This window comes from Ammodytes marinus (assembly GCF_949987685.1).
Source record: "Ammodytes marinus genome assembly, chromosome: 12".
Taxonomy (NCBI): Eukaryota; Metazoa; Chordata; class Actinopteri; order Uranoscopiformes; family Ammodytidae; genus Ammodytes; species Ammodytes marinus.
In genome coordinates, this window is record NC_137216.1 from 1225607 (window position 1) to 1240229 (window position 14623).

At 42.0% G+C, this 14623-nt stretch overlaps 1 protein-coding gene across 2 annotated transcripts in view; it reads right to left on the bottom strand.

The window, feature by feature from the left end:
* rrp1 (ribosomal RNA processing 1) overlaps window positions 1-14623 on the bottom strand; it is a 106263-nt gene that overhangs the window by 9852 nt on the left and 81788 nt on the right. The window contains exon 15 of one of the 2 annotated variants that reach the window (XM_080037806.1): window positions 10913-10979. The exons of the other annotated variant lie outside the window; for it this stretch is intronic. Within the exon in view, the coding sequence (XP_079893932.1) occupies window positions 10913-10979 (67 nt within the window). The remainder of the gene's footprint in view (window positions 1-10912; window positions 10980-14623) is intronic. 2 annotated transcript variants of the gene reach the window in all.

Below are 14623 nucleotides of genomic sequence, written 5' to 3' on the forward strand. Positions count from 1 at the left end.
TGTGTAATAACAGGGTCGAAAAATGGGGAAAAAGTCGCGGCTTATAGTCCGAAAAGTACGGTAAGTCCCCCCTGTCATATGGCAAATATATACAATTTAGACATAACCTGTCGCCTTTTGTTCCAAATAAAATTACAACATTCTTTCCTTAATTTAGTAAAGTAGGATAACGGCAGGGGAAGGGGTGTATTTTGAAACAGGTACAACAGGAGGACATTCATTTGAAGTATATTTATTCGCCCTATAAAAAGGAAAATAGGACCATATTTCTAATGATTTATATATTCCTTCAAGAGTAGGATCATAGTTTACCTGTACTGTCATTTCCATAACAGGAGCTATGTGGATGCCTAAATAAGCAGGGTTTCCCCCAGTGTATTACAGCCATGGCAGTCGCCATGCCTAAATTGTCATGCCAAGCATCGATGATTTTTTCGGACGGCCAGCGGCACATGAACCGCGGAATGGCTTTGCCATCAGTCAGTCAGTGCGTTTCCATGGGACAACTAGATAGGATTTAGCCATATACCGATTTTGCCACTCAAACGGACCGCGTCACTTGTCTGAGTATACATGGCCTTTCAAATATTCGATAAATGGGGGCGCCCTTAGCTTAGTTGGTAGGGCGTCTCCCCCATGGGCCTCGGCCAGCAGCAGACCCGGGTTCGATTCCAGCCCGCGGTCGTTCTCTGCATGCCACTCCCCTCTCTGCCCCATTTCAACTCTGTCTCTATCAATAAAGCATAAAAATGCCAAAAACTTATCTTAAAAGAAAAACAATAATATTCGATAAATGGCCGGAGCATGGCTGACTCCGCTATGCTAGGTGGCGCTATAGCCCTTTCAACAAGTGGTTATAGACCCACGTCGTGTTCCTTTTCCGGCAACAAGACTACTATTTATTACGTTGTCTCCTTCCACTTCCTAGTGAAATCCTCCGCAGTAAAGTGCTATATAAATACAATTTATTATTATTATTATTATTAATAATAATAATAATAATAATAAAGGTGTTCTTATCCGTCTTCGCTTGCCCGTTATTGTGCTGATTTTTGTGCGAAGTAGATCGGATAAAGGTGTTTACATGCATTTTACAAGTCTTGTTAAAGTCTTATTTGTTTATTTACCCGATTATGAGTCTGCATGTAAACGCACTTACGAGTGACACTATATTGTGACCGGTAGATCAGTTCTAAAGTAGCGATGATGTTAGCCTACTACACAATGCGTGAAGGCTGCCGCTGCTTTTTCATCAGCCTGCATGTGCTCAAAATACATCCATGACAATGCTGCTAGATTGTGTGTAATTTTCGAAAATAAATCCAGTGCCGTTCGAAAAAAGTTTGACATAAGGAGCGATTTGTGTCGCTCCTTATTGAACACTTGCGCACGCCTAGAGAGGGCCAGCCTTACGCTCGTAACTCACAGCCCAGTGAGAAATGCTCCACGCGATAGAAGCTTTCCCGCTCGCCAAGCTGTTCTGTGCGCTCGTTGTCATCATAAAACTTACTGGACATGTGCAGAACAAGTGTGGTAGCATACCCCGAGTCTTTTTGAGATTAACCCATAGGGGGCGCCAAAAATGCAAAAACCACAATAAAGAAATGCAATGTTTGACAGGCCACGCCCCTTTCCCCCTAACTCTGATTGACTTGACATTTCTTACACATGTACAGCTCATGGTGCTCTACAATAAAGCCTCTTGGACCATAGGGGTCAGACATCATTCCCCCCCCCCCTAATTTGCATAACCTGAAAAACAGTCACGTGACATTTCCTTTATGGATTTCCAACCTCTCATCAGTTTGAGCCCGGCCGATGCGGGGCTGGCAGTCAGCGCATTGAGCTGCAGCAATACACTCTAGAGACCAAACAGAATATAAGCTGGGATCATCTAACTCTAACCCAGACTTGCAATCTGTCTGCTGCGGCTCACTACGTCTCTCTTCTTAAATGGGGAAGTTCAGTCAACGCAACAAAGAATATTAATACACTATTTACCTATCCGGAAGAGAATTAAGCTTTATAAATAGTCTTATGTCAATAAGCTGTGCAACTAGGGCTGTCGCGATGAAGGAATACCCCATGCAGTGAGTCAGGGTGGCTAGTGCGGTATGCAATATAATTGCTCCACCCCCTTTTTAGGCCTAATTATAGGTCTACATTTATTAAGCCAACTTGTTTGTACCGTATTGGTCCGAATATAAGACGGGGTTCATTCAGCTTAATAATAATAATAATAGGCTGTATTTAATATATACAGCGCATTTCTCGCACTCAAAGCGCTTTACATAGCTTCAGTTGTGTTTATTTTATTTTTTTATCGGTTGGAACCAACACTGTCTGTGCTCTCAGAAGCGGCCGGGGCATGTGTGTGTGCAATGGGAGAGAGAACGCTTTGTGTGGAGAGAAAACGAGGCACGGGACATCGCAAAAGCCAATGCAAAGCCTCAAATCATTATGTTGCGAGTCAACGTGTCAGAGGCAGGAATCGGCTGTGCGATCGACTTTTACTGTGGCAGTAAGGAGAGATCAGATTGCCAACTGCGCTTTTCCTTTTACGCACACCACAGCCGCCGTAATGTTTAGATTTCATAATTTGCATCAAAGCCCTAATGATAATAAGAATAAGAGGCTTTATTTAAAAGCTGTCCATGCGGTCGTTGTGATTGTAACTTTATCGGCTGTAAACTGAAACCAACGGATATCGCGGAAGCCTTCCAAACGACAACTGTAACGTGCCCCGGTTATCATTTCAGCCTTAAACCACGGCGTTGATAGCTTTCGTTTCAGCACTAGGCTATGTGATTAACTATGAGCATTAAATAAATGTTGCGTCTCAGATGCCGAGGACAGCAGCGAGGATGACCGAACCAGAGCATAGAGAGATGACAGCGAGAGCGATCACAGCGGAGCAGAGGAATAAAGTCTGTAGTAAACACTTCAGAGTTCGGTCTATTTGTACTACTGTTCATTTGCAATGAAGGAAAGTGTTTTATTAAATGTTCGTATATGATTTTAATAAATAAAATTAATTTCCTTTTAAAAACAAGATCTGGTCTTCAAATCTTTTTTCTAAATATGAGTTTTGAAAAACGGGGGTGCGTCACCTTTTATAAACAGGTTCATGGACGTCACGTGCGGTTGTTGCGGTGACCGCCCATGCTCTGCGATTGGCTTGAAAATATTGCAGTATTTCATTTGTGCGGTTATCGCGACAGCCCTATGTGCAACATCGATTTATTTTCGACCCTCTTTAAAAAAAGGCGCACACTTACAGCAGCCTTCCTTGCTCTCCGGGCTAGCTGTGAAGCTCACGTCTTGTAGCGTATAGTTGTTTATTTTTATTTTTTTTAACCTTTATTTTTTATTTTTTTTAACCCTTTATTTATACAGGTAAATCCCATTGAGACCGGAGACTCTTTTTCAAGGGAGACCTGTTCCCATTCCCACGTTACCATTCACACACACATTCATACACCAATAGCAGGCTTACTATCGACATTCACACGTTTTGACTTTGACTTTAAGGTTTCTGGCTTTTTGGTTGGGCGTTTTGCAGCTTTCCTCTGCATATTTGTGTTTAGAGGTGTAAACTAATTCTCCAGTAGTTTAAGGTGGTTTCAAAACATTTAAACTAGGATTTACATAAAAGTTGTGAAACCCTGATAGAGAGCACAGTGCACTCCACTCTTCCCGGAAGCCAATGAATGCAGTGTAAGATCAGTTTATGTGTTATGCGCTTCATAATGTGCTGCACATTTCCAATAGAGCTGTTAAGCGGAAGTCCCTTACTTCCGGGCATGGTATCTGCACATTTTTAAAGTTCAAATTTAAAGACATTTAATACCTTTTTAAGACCTCTAAAATGAAAAAATAATACCAATACCGCGGTAACAGAAATCGACAAACTAAACTACAGTATACTCCGTAAAGGGTTGCATTAAATCTGACTAACAAATATTCAATGCACTTTAGCTAACAACTGCTGTCTAATTACAGAAAAAAATAAATGTTCAGCAGTCTGAATGAAGACAATGTCCTCCTGCATTTACCATCAAATACATAGTATAAAGGTGAGAACACACCGGGCGCGTTGGGTGTGGTGGCGGCGTTGAAAAATCCTATTTTTGCATAGGGAACCATTGGTTTAGGCGCGAGGATCCGTTGGCCACGGCAAAGCGGCGCTTTGGGCGCTTTGGAAGCGTTACCAAAGCGTCAACGCGCCAGCAAAGCGTCAACGTGCCATGAAAAAAGATGAAAAAATTGAACTTTCAACACTCCGTTGCGTGACGTTTAGCCGCGTTGGCCAATCAGCGGTGAGCTTGACCCGATGTCACAGACACGAGGACCGGAGGCGGAGGACAACACAGGCAAACACCGAGGAGGGAATGTATTTACGGCTGGCTGCCTGGTGCTGTATGAAGCAGCTCGGGGTTACAAGACGTGGGGAAAGTGGGGAAAGTGAACCAGGAGAATGGGCTTCCTGGTTAATTCAGTGAATATGTGCGGCTGTGCATTAGCCGATAAACCAAGTTAGCGCCGGTCGGATAGCATTAGTTAACTCACCCGGTTGTGTGCGGCCACCACCTCCATATAGGCTAATGAAGCCAAACATAACGGCTTAGTCCGGGGAACTTTCACAACGAGTACAGCGAAGCACCGGTGTTTATATCTACGCCAGCCACGGTCCCGTCACAGCCAGGTAGGGTAATGTAGGCTAGTTGCCTTTATTTTCTACTGCCCTGCACACAATGCTGCTGTAAATGTGTTTGGTATGGTGCTGCCTTGCTGTTTGTGTTCATTTCCGAGTGGCGTGAATCTGTTTTAAGGCTATTTGTTCCGTTCAGTTGCTGTTTATTTGTCTTTTGGCACAATTGTTGGCCGTGTTGTTGTTGTTTTTGTGCGGACATGATCGCTGTTGTGTCGGGTCGGTTCTGATCGCAGCCATGGTTGATTAGGGGAATAAATATATGGGGGGAGACTAGCTGCGAAGCGTTGAACCACTTTTTGACACAAAATGACCTAGCGCCAGATCGGGCGCGTTCTCACCTTAAGAGATCACTGTAAAGGCAACCTGAAAACCCATCATTACCACCTTTTCAACCAATTATAGAACTGTATCAATTGGTTTACATTTTCTGATTAATCGAGTAACAAGAAGAGTTTAATCAATTTAGAAAATATGTGTTAGGTGCAGCATACAATATTTTAATTAGGCTAAATTAAAAATGGGATATTTTTTGGGGAAGAATAATCCGAATGTTCATATTTTAATTCCGTATTCAATAAATAACAAACTTAGTCCATTAACTTTCTTTTTCAGAACTTATGAGAAACTATTTAAAAATTGGTTCCACAGGTCAAGGGAGGTTTTTGCAATTTCAAAATCGTATGCTGGCCTAGCCACCTGTATGTAGATTTACATCTATGCTCACGAGACCTGCGGTAATTTGCGCAAAGTAATTTTTTCTTCATACAGTATTGTTGCAGGCATTCAGGTTAATAAAGCGCGGGTAAAAGGGTTGTACCGATTGGCAAAGGAAACGTAGGCTACTATCTGCGATTGATGGGAGGATCGGCAATAGTTTTTATCTAGCTGTCAGAAAGAGAGTGCAGTGTGGAGAGAAAGAAAGTGACAGAAAGCAGTGAGATAGAGACCCGCGTCTCACTCCATGAGCTCACGCCAAGTCAAAGTGACCTGAATGAGTTGAATGAACGTCTGATGAGCAGCTATTTATAAATATAGATAAATAAAATGTTTACTAAACACAATCAACGTGTTGTGTGAGTTGCGTCAGTAGCCTACCTATATCATCAGCGGGCGGGTGGTTGCGCACCTACAAGCAGCGTGTGGTCGCGGTCGCGGGGTGAAAGCCAGCCACGGTATTTGTCGTCCTCCCTCCACCTCTCACTGAATTTATAATAGCTTGGCATGCATTTCGCCGCGTCGTTCTCTCCTTTTTTGCTCTACCGCGGCCGACTTCAAATTCGAAAGCAGGGAACACACATTCTTCTTCTACGTTTTGAATGCGGTACCCAGCCTCACACGGCCGTACTGCCTCTAGCGTAGGTGTCGGACTTGCCGAATATCTTTGAAGTATATAAAACACCGATAAAATAAAAACATAGAAATCTAACAATTAAACTAGAAAACTAGAAAGAAACAAATAAGGCAAGCTCATTAATTCTGCCCCCGATTAAATTTAATGCCGCCCACCCAATAATTCCAGACTTTTCAAGACATTTAAGGCCTTGAATATTGAAACTTAAATTTAATGACTTTTAATGCTTTTCAAGATCCGCGGCAACCCTGCTTCCGGGACATGGGACCTCTCGGCTCGAAAAATTACAACGGTAGACAATGGAAAGAAATGTATTATTTTCTGGTCCCAGTCATGAAATGCCTTCGATTACACATATGTTTTGTATGGATTTAGATGGTATTTTCTCGTGCAAAGAATGGAACAATTTAGCGAGTAGAAGCTGGATACGGTCAGGTTTTGTGCAGAGCGATTTTGTGGACTACAGCTCTTCGCTGCTCTTGACGCTTATGATGTACGTCTCCTCCACTCGCACCCGCTTAGCTCCGAAACATGGCTGTGTCAATAATGCACTTTACTGACAATTTATACAGTAAAACATCCATGCAGAAGACGCAGCATTAGCACTGTCAGTCGAGAAGTGGAGGGAATGTGTATTGAGGTGACGTCACAGAGGCGACAAGACGTGTAGTTTTTCTCGTTAAATTTTTTCAAAAGCCGTCAGACGAATAATCATACAACATACCGTCAAACTCTTCACATGAAAAATTATCATTTAGACCCATACAAAACATATATGTAATCCAGGGCATTTAATGACTGGGACCAGAAAATAGTAGATTACTTTCCATAGACTCCCATTCATTTTTTTTCAGCCGATAGGTCCCATGCCCCGTAATTCCGCCACTTCCGCTTAACAGCTCTATGGGACTCAGGCCTAGAATGCTGGCAGGCCACTCTAGAGCACTATTAGAGGTATGTGTGATTAATTAGTGACAACATAACCTCGGCTTTCTGGCATAAATTAACTGTCTCCCAGAACGTTGGCTGATTTACCACACACACACACCCACACAGACTGCAATCAAGTAGTTTTCAGGAATGCAAAACCTGGCCAGAAATGTTTGGATTTAATGTCATTCAAATATGTGATGAAGTATTCACACCATAATTTGGATTTGCCATGAATAAAAAAAACAAATGTTCAATGTATATATCCACTTTGTTATTTATCTTTCCATTCCTACAACAATATAGGGGAGAGTGGCCTAAGTTGTGCAACTTTTTACTCAAAGTGATTTTAAAGTGAGGCCTTGACAGTTATGTCTCCAACTCAAATATGTACATATATTTCAGGATGTTGTGCATCCCTGGCAATAAAAACTTTGGATCTGGAATAAACTGTTAAAGAAATATAGCTTTCGGATAAAAAGTTGTCTTGTGGCACAACTTGCCCCGGTGTGGTGTAAGTTGTGCCACAAGAGAGAATACCATGGGGTAAATTGTGCCATTGATATACATCTCATAAACTGTAATGCAAGACAAATCCATAAGACAATTACTTATTTAAAGAGGACCTATTATACTACTTTTCTGGTCTTAATTTCTTGTTTTACACTGCTATAGAGCAACCTGACACGAATCACATCACAAAAAACTATGTAGATTTTCGGGAAGCTCTTTCTCTTATTTTGGCGATCCAGCACGTCCTGTCAACACTTGAGTGTGTGTGCTTCGGCAATCTCCGCTCCCTCCGCCTGTGCATCGGCCATCTCCGCTACCCTCCCCCCTCCTGCAAACCCCACTCCGTTGTGATTGGTTACCTTCCTTCCGGAACACTTTCAGTGGCGGGAAGCGCGAGCATGGACCTATAAGGGCGCGAGGCAGACGCGAACAGGGAAGTGACAGCATTACCATACATGGAAACATCCGCGTGGTGACTTCACAAAGTTACATGCGACGTCACAAAGTTACAAAGGGTAGACCGCTTTGAAGACGTGACTTCTCGACTGGCTAGAATAGTGTTTAGTGCTCTGCACAGACACCCCAGACGGTCAGCAGGGAATACGTCGAAATGCATGTAGGTCATTATTTGATAATTTAGTATGGTTAAGCATGACTATGAATCATCATAACAATGTTTATAGGTCATAAAAGTCAAAAAGCATCATAGGTCCTCTTTAAGGTTTATTTAAAGTAAATAAAGTAAATATTTTACAAAGATTGAAGGTCAATTTTCTTAAACAAGGCCTAGCAGATCTAGGTGGTTTTGCCTGCAAAGCTCACAATGACAAAGTCACCATTTCTGGCCATCTGAACTCTCATCAGTAGTGTCGTTAAGTGGAATGGAGATGTCATTTTCTTCTGAGCTACTGTAGACAATCACTTTCTTTTTGGTGTCCAGCGTATACAGCCATGCCACTGGCACAACTCTCAGAAATGTGCTTCGCACTAGTTGCTCCGTGACTGCCACCTGACAAATGTGATTCCCCCTCCATTTCTTCCTTTAAGTCAAGGCTCAAAACCACATGTACACCCTGGATTTTACTCCCCATTAACTATCGTACCTCTGCACTACTATCTTTGTTTATATTTGTGGATGTATGGGCTTTATTTCTTATTTTACCTTCATTGTTTATCTACTGAATGCACTATGTACAGCACTTTGGACAGTGCAAACTGTCATAAATGTGCTTTTATAAATATATTTTACTTACTTATAACTCACATAGGCCCTTTGGCACAAATCACCCCAACCCCAGAATTTAGGCATGATGCAGCAGTTTAGGGCTGACATCGTGCTAACTATATACAGGTCCTTCTCATATAATTAGCATATTGTGATAAAGTTGATTATTTTCCATAATGTAATGATAATAATTGAACTTTCATATATTTTAGATTCATTGCACACCAACTGAAATATTTCAGGTCTTTTGTTGTTTTAATACTGATGATTTTGGCATACAGCTCATGAAAACCCAAAATTCCTATCTCAAAAAATTAGCATATCATGAAAAGGTACTCTAAACGAGCTCTTAACCTAATCATCTGAATCAACTAATTAACTCTAAACACCTGCAAAAGATTCCTGAGGCTTTTAAAAACTCCCAGCCTGGTTCATTACTCAAAACCGCAATCATGGGTAAGACTGCCGACCTGACTGCTGTCCAGAAGGCCATCATTGACACCCTCAAGCAAGAGGGTAAGACACAGAAATAAATTTCTGAGCGAATAGGCTGTTCCCAGAGTGCTGTATCAAGGCACCTCAGTGGGAAGTCTGTGGGAAGGAAAAAGTGTGGCAGAAAACGCTGCACAACCAGAAGAGGTGACCGGACCCTGAGGAGGATTGTGGAGAAGGGCCGATTCCAGACCTTGGGGGACCTGCGGAAGCAGTGGACTGAGTCTGGAGTAGAAACATCCAGAGCCACCGTGCACAGGCGTATGCAGGAAATGGGCTACAGGTGCCGCATTCCCTAGGTCAAGCCACTTTTGAACCAGAAACAGCGGCAGAAGCGCCTGACCTGGGCTACAGAGAAGCAGCACTGGACTGTTGCTCAGTGGTCCAAAGTACTTTTTTCGGATGAAAGCAAATTTTGCATGTCATTAGGAAATCAAGGTGACAGAGTCTGGAGGAAGACTGGGGAGAAGGAAATGCCAAAATGCCTGAAGTCCAGTGTCAAGTACCCACAGTCAGTGATGGTCTGGGGTGCCATGTCAGCTGCTGGTGTTGGTCCACTGTGTTTTATCAAAGGCAGGGTCAATGCAGCTAGCTATCAGGAGATTTTGGAGCACTTCATGCTTCCATCTGCTGAAAAGCTTTATGGAGATGAAGATTTCATTTTTCAACAAGACCTGGCACCTGCTCACAGTGCCAAAACCACTGGTAAATGGTTTACTGACCTTGGTATTACTGTGCTCAATTGGCCTGCCAACTCTCCTGACCTGAACCCCATAGAGAATCTGTGGGATATTGTGAAGAGGAAGTTGAGAGACACCAGACCCAACACTGTGGATGAGCTTAAGGCCGCTATCGAAGCATCCTGGGCCTCCATAACACCTCAGCAGTGCCACAGGCTGATAGCCTCCATGCCACGCCGCATTGAAGCAGTCATTTCTGCGAAAGGATTCCCGACCAAGTATTGAGTGCATAACTGAACATAATTATTTGAAGGTTGACTTTTTTGTATTAAAAACACTTTTCTTTTATTGGTCGGATGAAATATGCTAATTTTTTGAGATAGGGATTTTTGGTTTTTCTTTACTTTTTGCCAAAATCATCAATATTAAAACAATAAAAGGCTTGAACTACTTCAGTTGTGTGTAATGAATCTAAAATATATGAAAGTCTAATGTTTATCAGTACATTACAGAAAATATTGAACTTCATCACAATATGCTAATTATATGAGAAGGACCTGTAGACACAAAGTGTAGCATACTAAAGCACAAAAACATGTGCCAAATGTTTTCAAACGTGTCTATAATTGTTCAGAAAATAATCAAAACACCATGATCATGGAAATTTTACTTTGAAAGGCAAAAAACAGTTTTTTGAGCTTAAATCTTATTCCATGTTTCTCCCTTCTTTACAGGATGAGTCAAATGGATGGCTCTTCGTGGTCACATTTCCAATTTCTTCTATGGTTTTCTAGAAACAAGGGATGGCACACTTTCCCAACCGCACAACTTAGGCCACTCTCCTCTACAGAGAAAATAAAAAAATGTTGGGCATATTTCGAAAGGTAGAATTAATCGTGTTTAATACACAGCTACCCTGTGATTAATCTTATTACAATTCTTACTAGCTACTAGTTTACTTTTTTTTTTTTTTTTAAATCAATATCAAATTGTGTCTTTTTTCTTACCAGCCGTCTTATTATTCTTGAGACCGAAGGTCACCTTCTTGGATTCTGATTTGGGAGTTTGACTGTTCTGTGGAATAAACACAACAGAATTGAGACAGGGTTACATACAGTACAACACAGAAACGCCCAATAAACAAGTTATTTTTCAAATGAACTGTCCATGCAAAACAAACCAAGTCAATGGATCTTTTGTTTTATAGCATGTTTTTAATGATCATCAAACCATTATAAAAGTAAAAAAACAGAGGTGGGCGATATGGCCTGAAAATTATATCATGATATTTCAAGAAAATTTGCGATTATGATATTTATGACGATATAGAAAAACATTATGAATAACCTTTTATTGGTGATTGCACACTGCAGGCAACATTGAATATAGCAGACAAAATGAAGGGCATTTCCCTTCCTTGTTTTCCATCAAGCAATTTTGATGACATACCTAGGCCATATTAAAGTGTACAATAAAATACCACAAGGTGAGAGCGGTGTTGTGTTTTACTATTTCAATCAAGTCTGTTTATTTTTGAGAATAAAAATCTCTGGATCAATAAAAAAAGCACTTCTGAGGCCCCGTTTGTGGGATAGCACAAGTATGTGTGCATGCCCGCAGCATGACTACGTTAACGTTACCAGTTGACACCAACTAAGCTCCTTACTGTGAGCAGAATAAAACCGTCACCCGGTTAAAAGCCAACACTATCAATAGACTACACCTGTTCAACCTGCATAAACAAGTAACAGCTGATTGTTACAAACAAGCTAGAAAAGCCATGTTGGTTAACTGTTAAGATTAGTTTGCCACGAATCCCTCTCTGCCTAGCAGCAGTAGTCTATGTACAGTGGATGAAATAAGTATTTGATCCCTCACCGATTTTGTAAGTTTGCCCACTTAAAAATGAGCGGTCTATAATTTTAAAGCTAGTTTTATTTTAACAGTGATAGACAGAATATCCAAAAGAAAATCCAGAAAATCACATAAAATATATATATATATAAATTATTTTGCATTTCATTGAGTGAAAAAAGTATTTGATCCCCTACCAATTATAAAGAATTCAGGCTCCCACAGATTAGTCCTTGTGCTTTAAAAAAGTATTCCTAATCTCAACTAGTTTCCTGTATAAAACACACCTGTCTCAACTTGTTACCTGTATAAAAGAAACATGTCCACAGAGTCAATAAATCAAACTCCAAAATCTTCATCATGGGCAAGACCAAAGAGCTGTCTAAGGACATCAGGGACAAGATTGTAGACCTGCACAAGGCCGGAATAGACTACAAGACCATTTGCGAGAAACTGGGTGAGAAGGAGACAACTGTTGGTGAGATTATTAGAAAATGAAAGAAACACAAAATGACAAATAATCTCCCTCGGTCTGGGGCTCCATGCAATATCTCACCTTGTGGGGTATCAATGATCATGAGAAAGGTGAGGGATCAGCCCAGATCTACATGGGAGGAGCTTGCTTATGATCCCAAGGCAGCTGGGACCACAGTCACCAAGAAAACCATTGGTAACACACTGCGCCGTAATGGATTGAAATCCTGTAGTGCCCGTAAGGTCCCCCTGCTCAAGAAGGCACATGTACAGAACCGTCTGAAGTTTGCCAATGAACACCTTAATGACTCAGAGAATGCTTGGGAGAAGGTGATGTGGTCAGATTAAAACAAAATCAAGTTCTTTGGTATCATAGGGACTCGCCATGCTTGGAGGAAGAGGAGTTCTGACTATGACCCCAAGAACACCATCCCCATAGTCAAGCATGGAGGTTGAAGCATTATGCTTTGGGGGTGTTTCTCTTCTAAGGGGACAGTTGGACTTCCCTGCATCGAGGGAACTATGGATGGGGCCATGTACCATGAAATACTAGGTGACGACCTCTTTCTCTCAGCCAGGTCCGTAAAAATGGGTCGTGGATGGGTCTTCCAGCACGTCAATGACCCTAAAAATACAGCAAAGGCAACAAAGGAGTGGCTCAAGAAGAAGCACATTAAGGTCATGGAGTGGCCTAGCCAGTGTCCGGACCTTAATCCAATAAATCTATGGAGGGAACTGAAGCTCAAGCGACAGCCTCGAAACCTTAAAGATTAGGAGAGGATCTGCAAAGAGGAGTGGTCCAAATGTCCTCCTGAGATGTGTGCAAACCTGGTCATCTACTATAAGACACGTCTGACCTCTGTACTTGCCAACAAGGGTTTCTCCACCAAGTACTAAGCAATGTTTTGATAGGGGATCAAATACTTATTTCACTCAATGAAATGCAAAATAATTTCTATCTTTTTTAATGTGATTTTCTGGATCTTCTTTTTGATATTCTGTCACTGTTAAAATAAACCTAGCATTAAAATTATAGACCGTGACTTCCGGTTATGGCAGCCACGTAGGAAGACGTGTTTTACAGTGCTCTGCTTTTGCTACTATAATTTCTACTGAAAACTCTCATTTGCAAAAAAAATATTATCGAACGGTGTTGGAGTGGATTCTAAGATGCCGAGGGGTGGCAAAAACAAGGGCCAAGCGTCTCCTACACAGCCGAAGTTAACGGACTATCGTGTTCGTAGCGAAGCAAAGCAAGCTAACGAAGACAACATGGCGGCGGTGGCAGCGGAGGAGGCCAGCGGAGAAGGTGAACTTGTGGGAGAAAGTGAAGGCGCAGTACTGACTGCTTTAAGCTCTATGAAAAAGGAGTTTTCGTCAAGATTTGATGCAGTTTTGAGGGCGATTGAAAATATGAGGAAGGAGATAAGTGACTGCACCGAACGGGTCTCGCAGGCTGAGCTGCGTATATCAAGTGCTGAGGATGACGTCGTTGACTTGCAAGCTAAAGTACACACGCTGGAGTCACAAAATAAAACGCTGGAGGACAAGCTCTTGGATTTGGAGACTAGGTCTCGACTAAACAACCTGCGACTAGTTAACCTACCGGAGGGGGCTGAAGGACGGGATGCGTGCCCCTTTTTGGAAAAATGGATACCGGAGGTGCTTGGTGATACGGCTCTTCAGTCATCAGTGGTCATTGAGAGGGCGCACCGAGTCGGACCGGCGAGGGACGCCAAGATGCCGCTGAGAACACTGATCATGAAGTTCCTCAGCTATAAGGGCAAACAGGCAGTTGTTGCTGCTGCACGGGCTAAAAAAGACATTCGGTACAAGGACCAGCAAATACGGTTCTACCCGGACTTGGCTACGGGAATACACCAACTGAGGAAAAAATTCGACCCGGTCCGACAGGAGCTGCGCAATCTAGGGATCCGACATGGAGTGATTCATCCTGCGAAGATGCTGGTCACACATAAAGAACGAACCTACACTTTCAACACCCCGGCCGAGGTACAAGAGTTCATAAAGAAGATTCAGATGGACAATGGCGGGGGCTAAATCACACTTGCACGCAAACACACCGTGTAGTGTGGCCAACATGCATACACATGCAAAACATACGCATTATACACATTGATCTCATATATATGCGTAGGCGGTAACTTAAGCCTTACGTGTGGGGAAAATATAAAAGGCACAAAGTATTAAAAAAAAAAAACTTATTAAAACTAAAAAAAAATGAAAACTGTTAAAATTACTAATTAGAGCAAACTTATTACGCTGCAGATGAGTGTTTATTGAGGTCAAATCAAACAGAAGCAGAGATGGTTTGGTAAGAGAAAAGTAAACAGTGGTCTGACCAGGGCTGTACAGTGCGACAGTTTTGA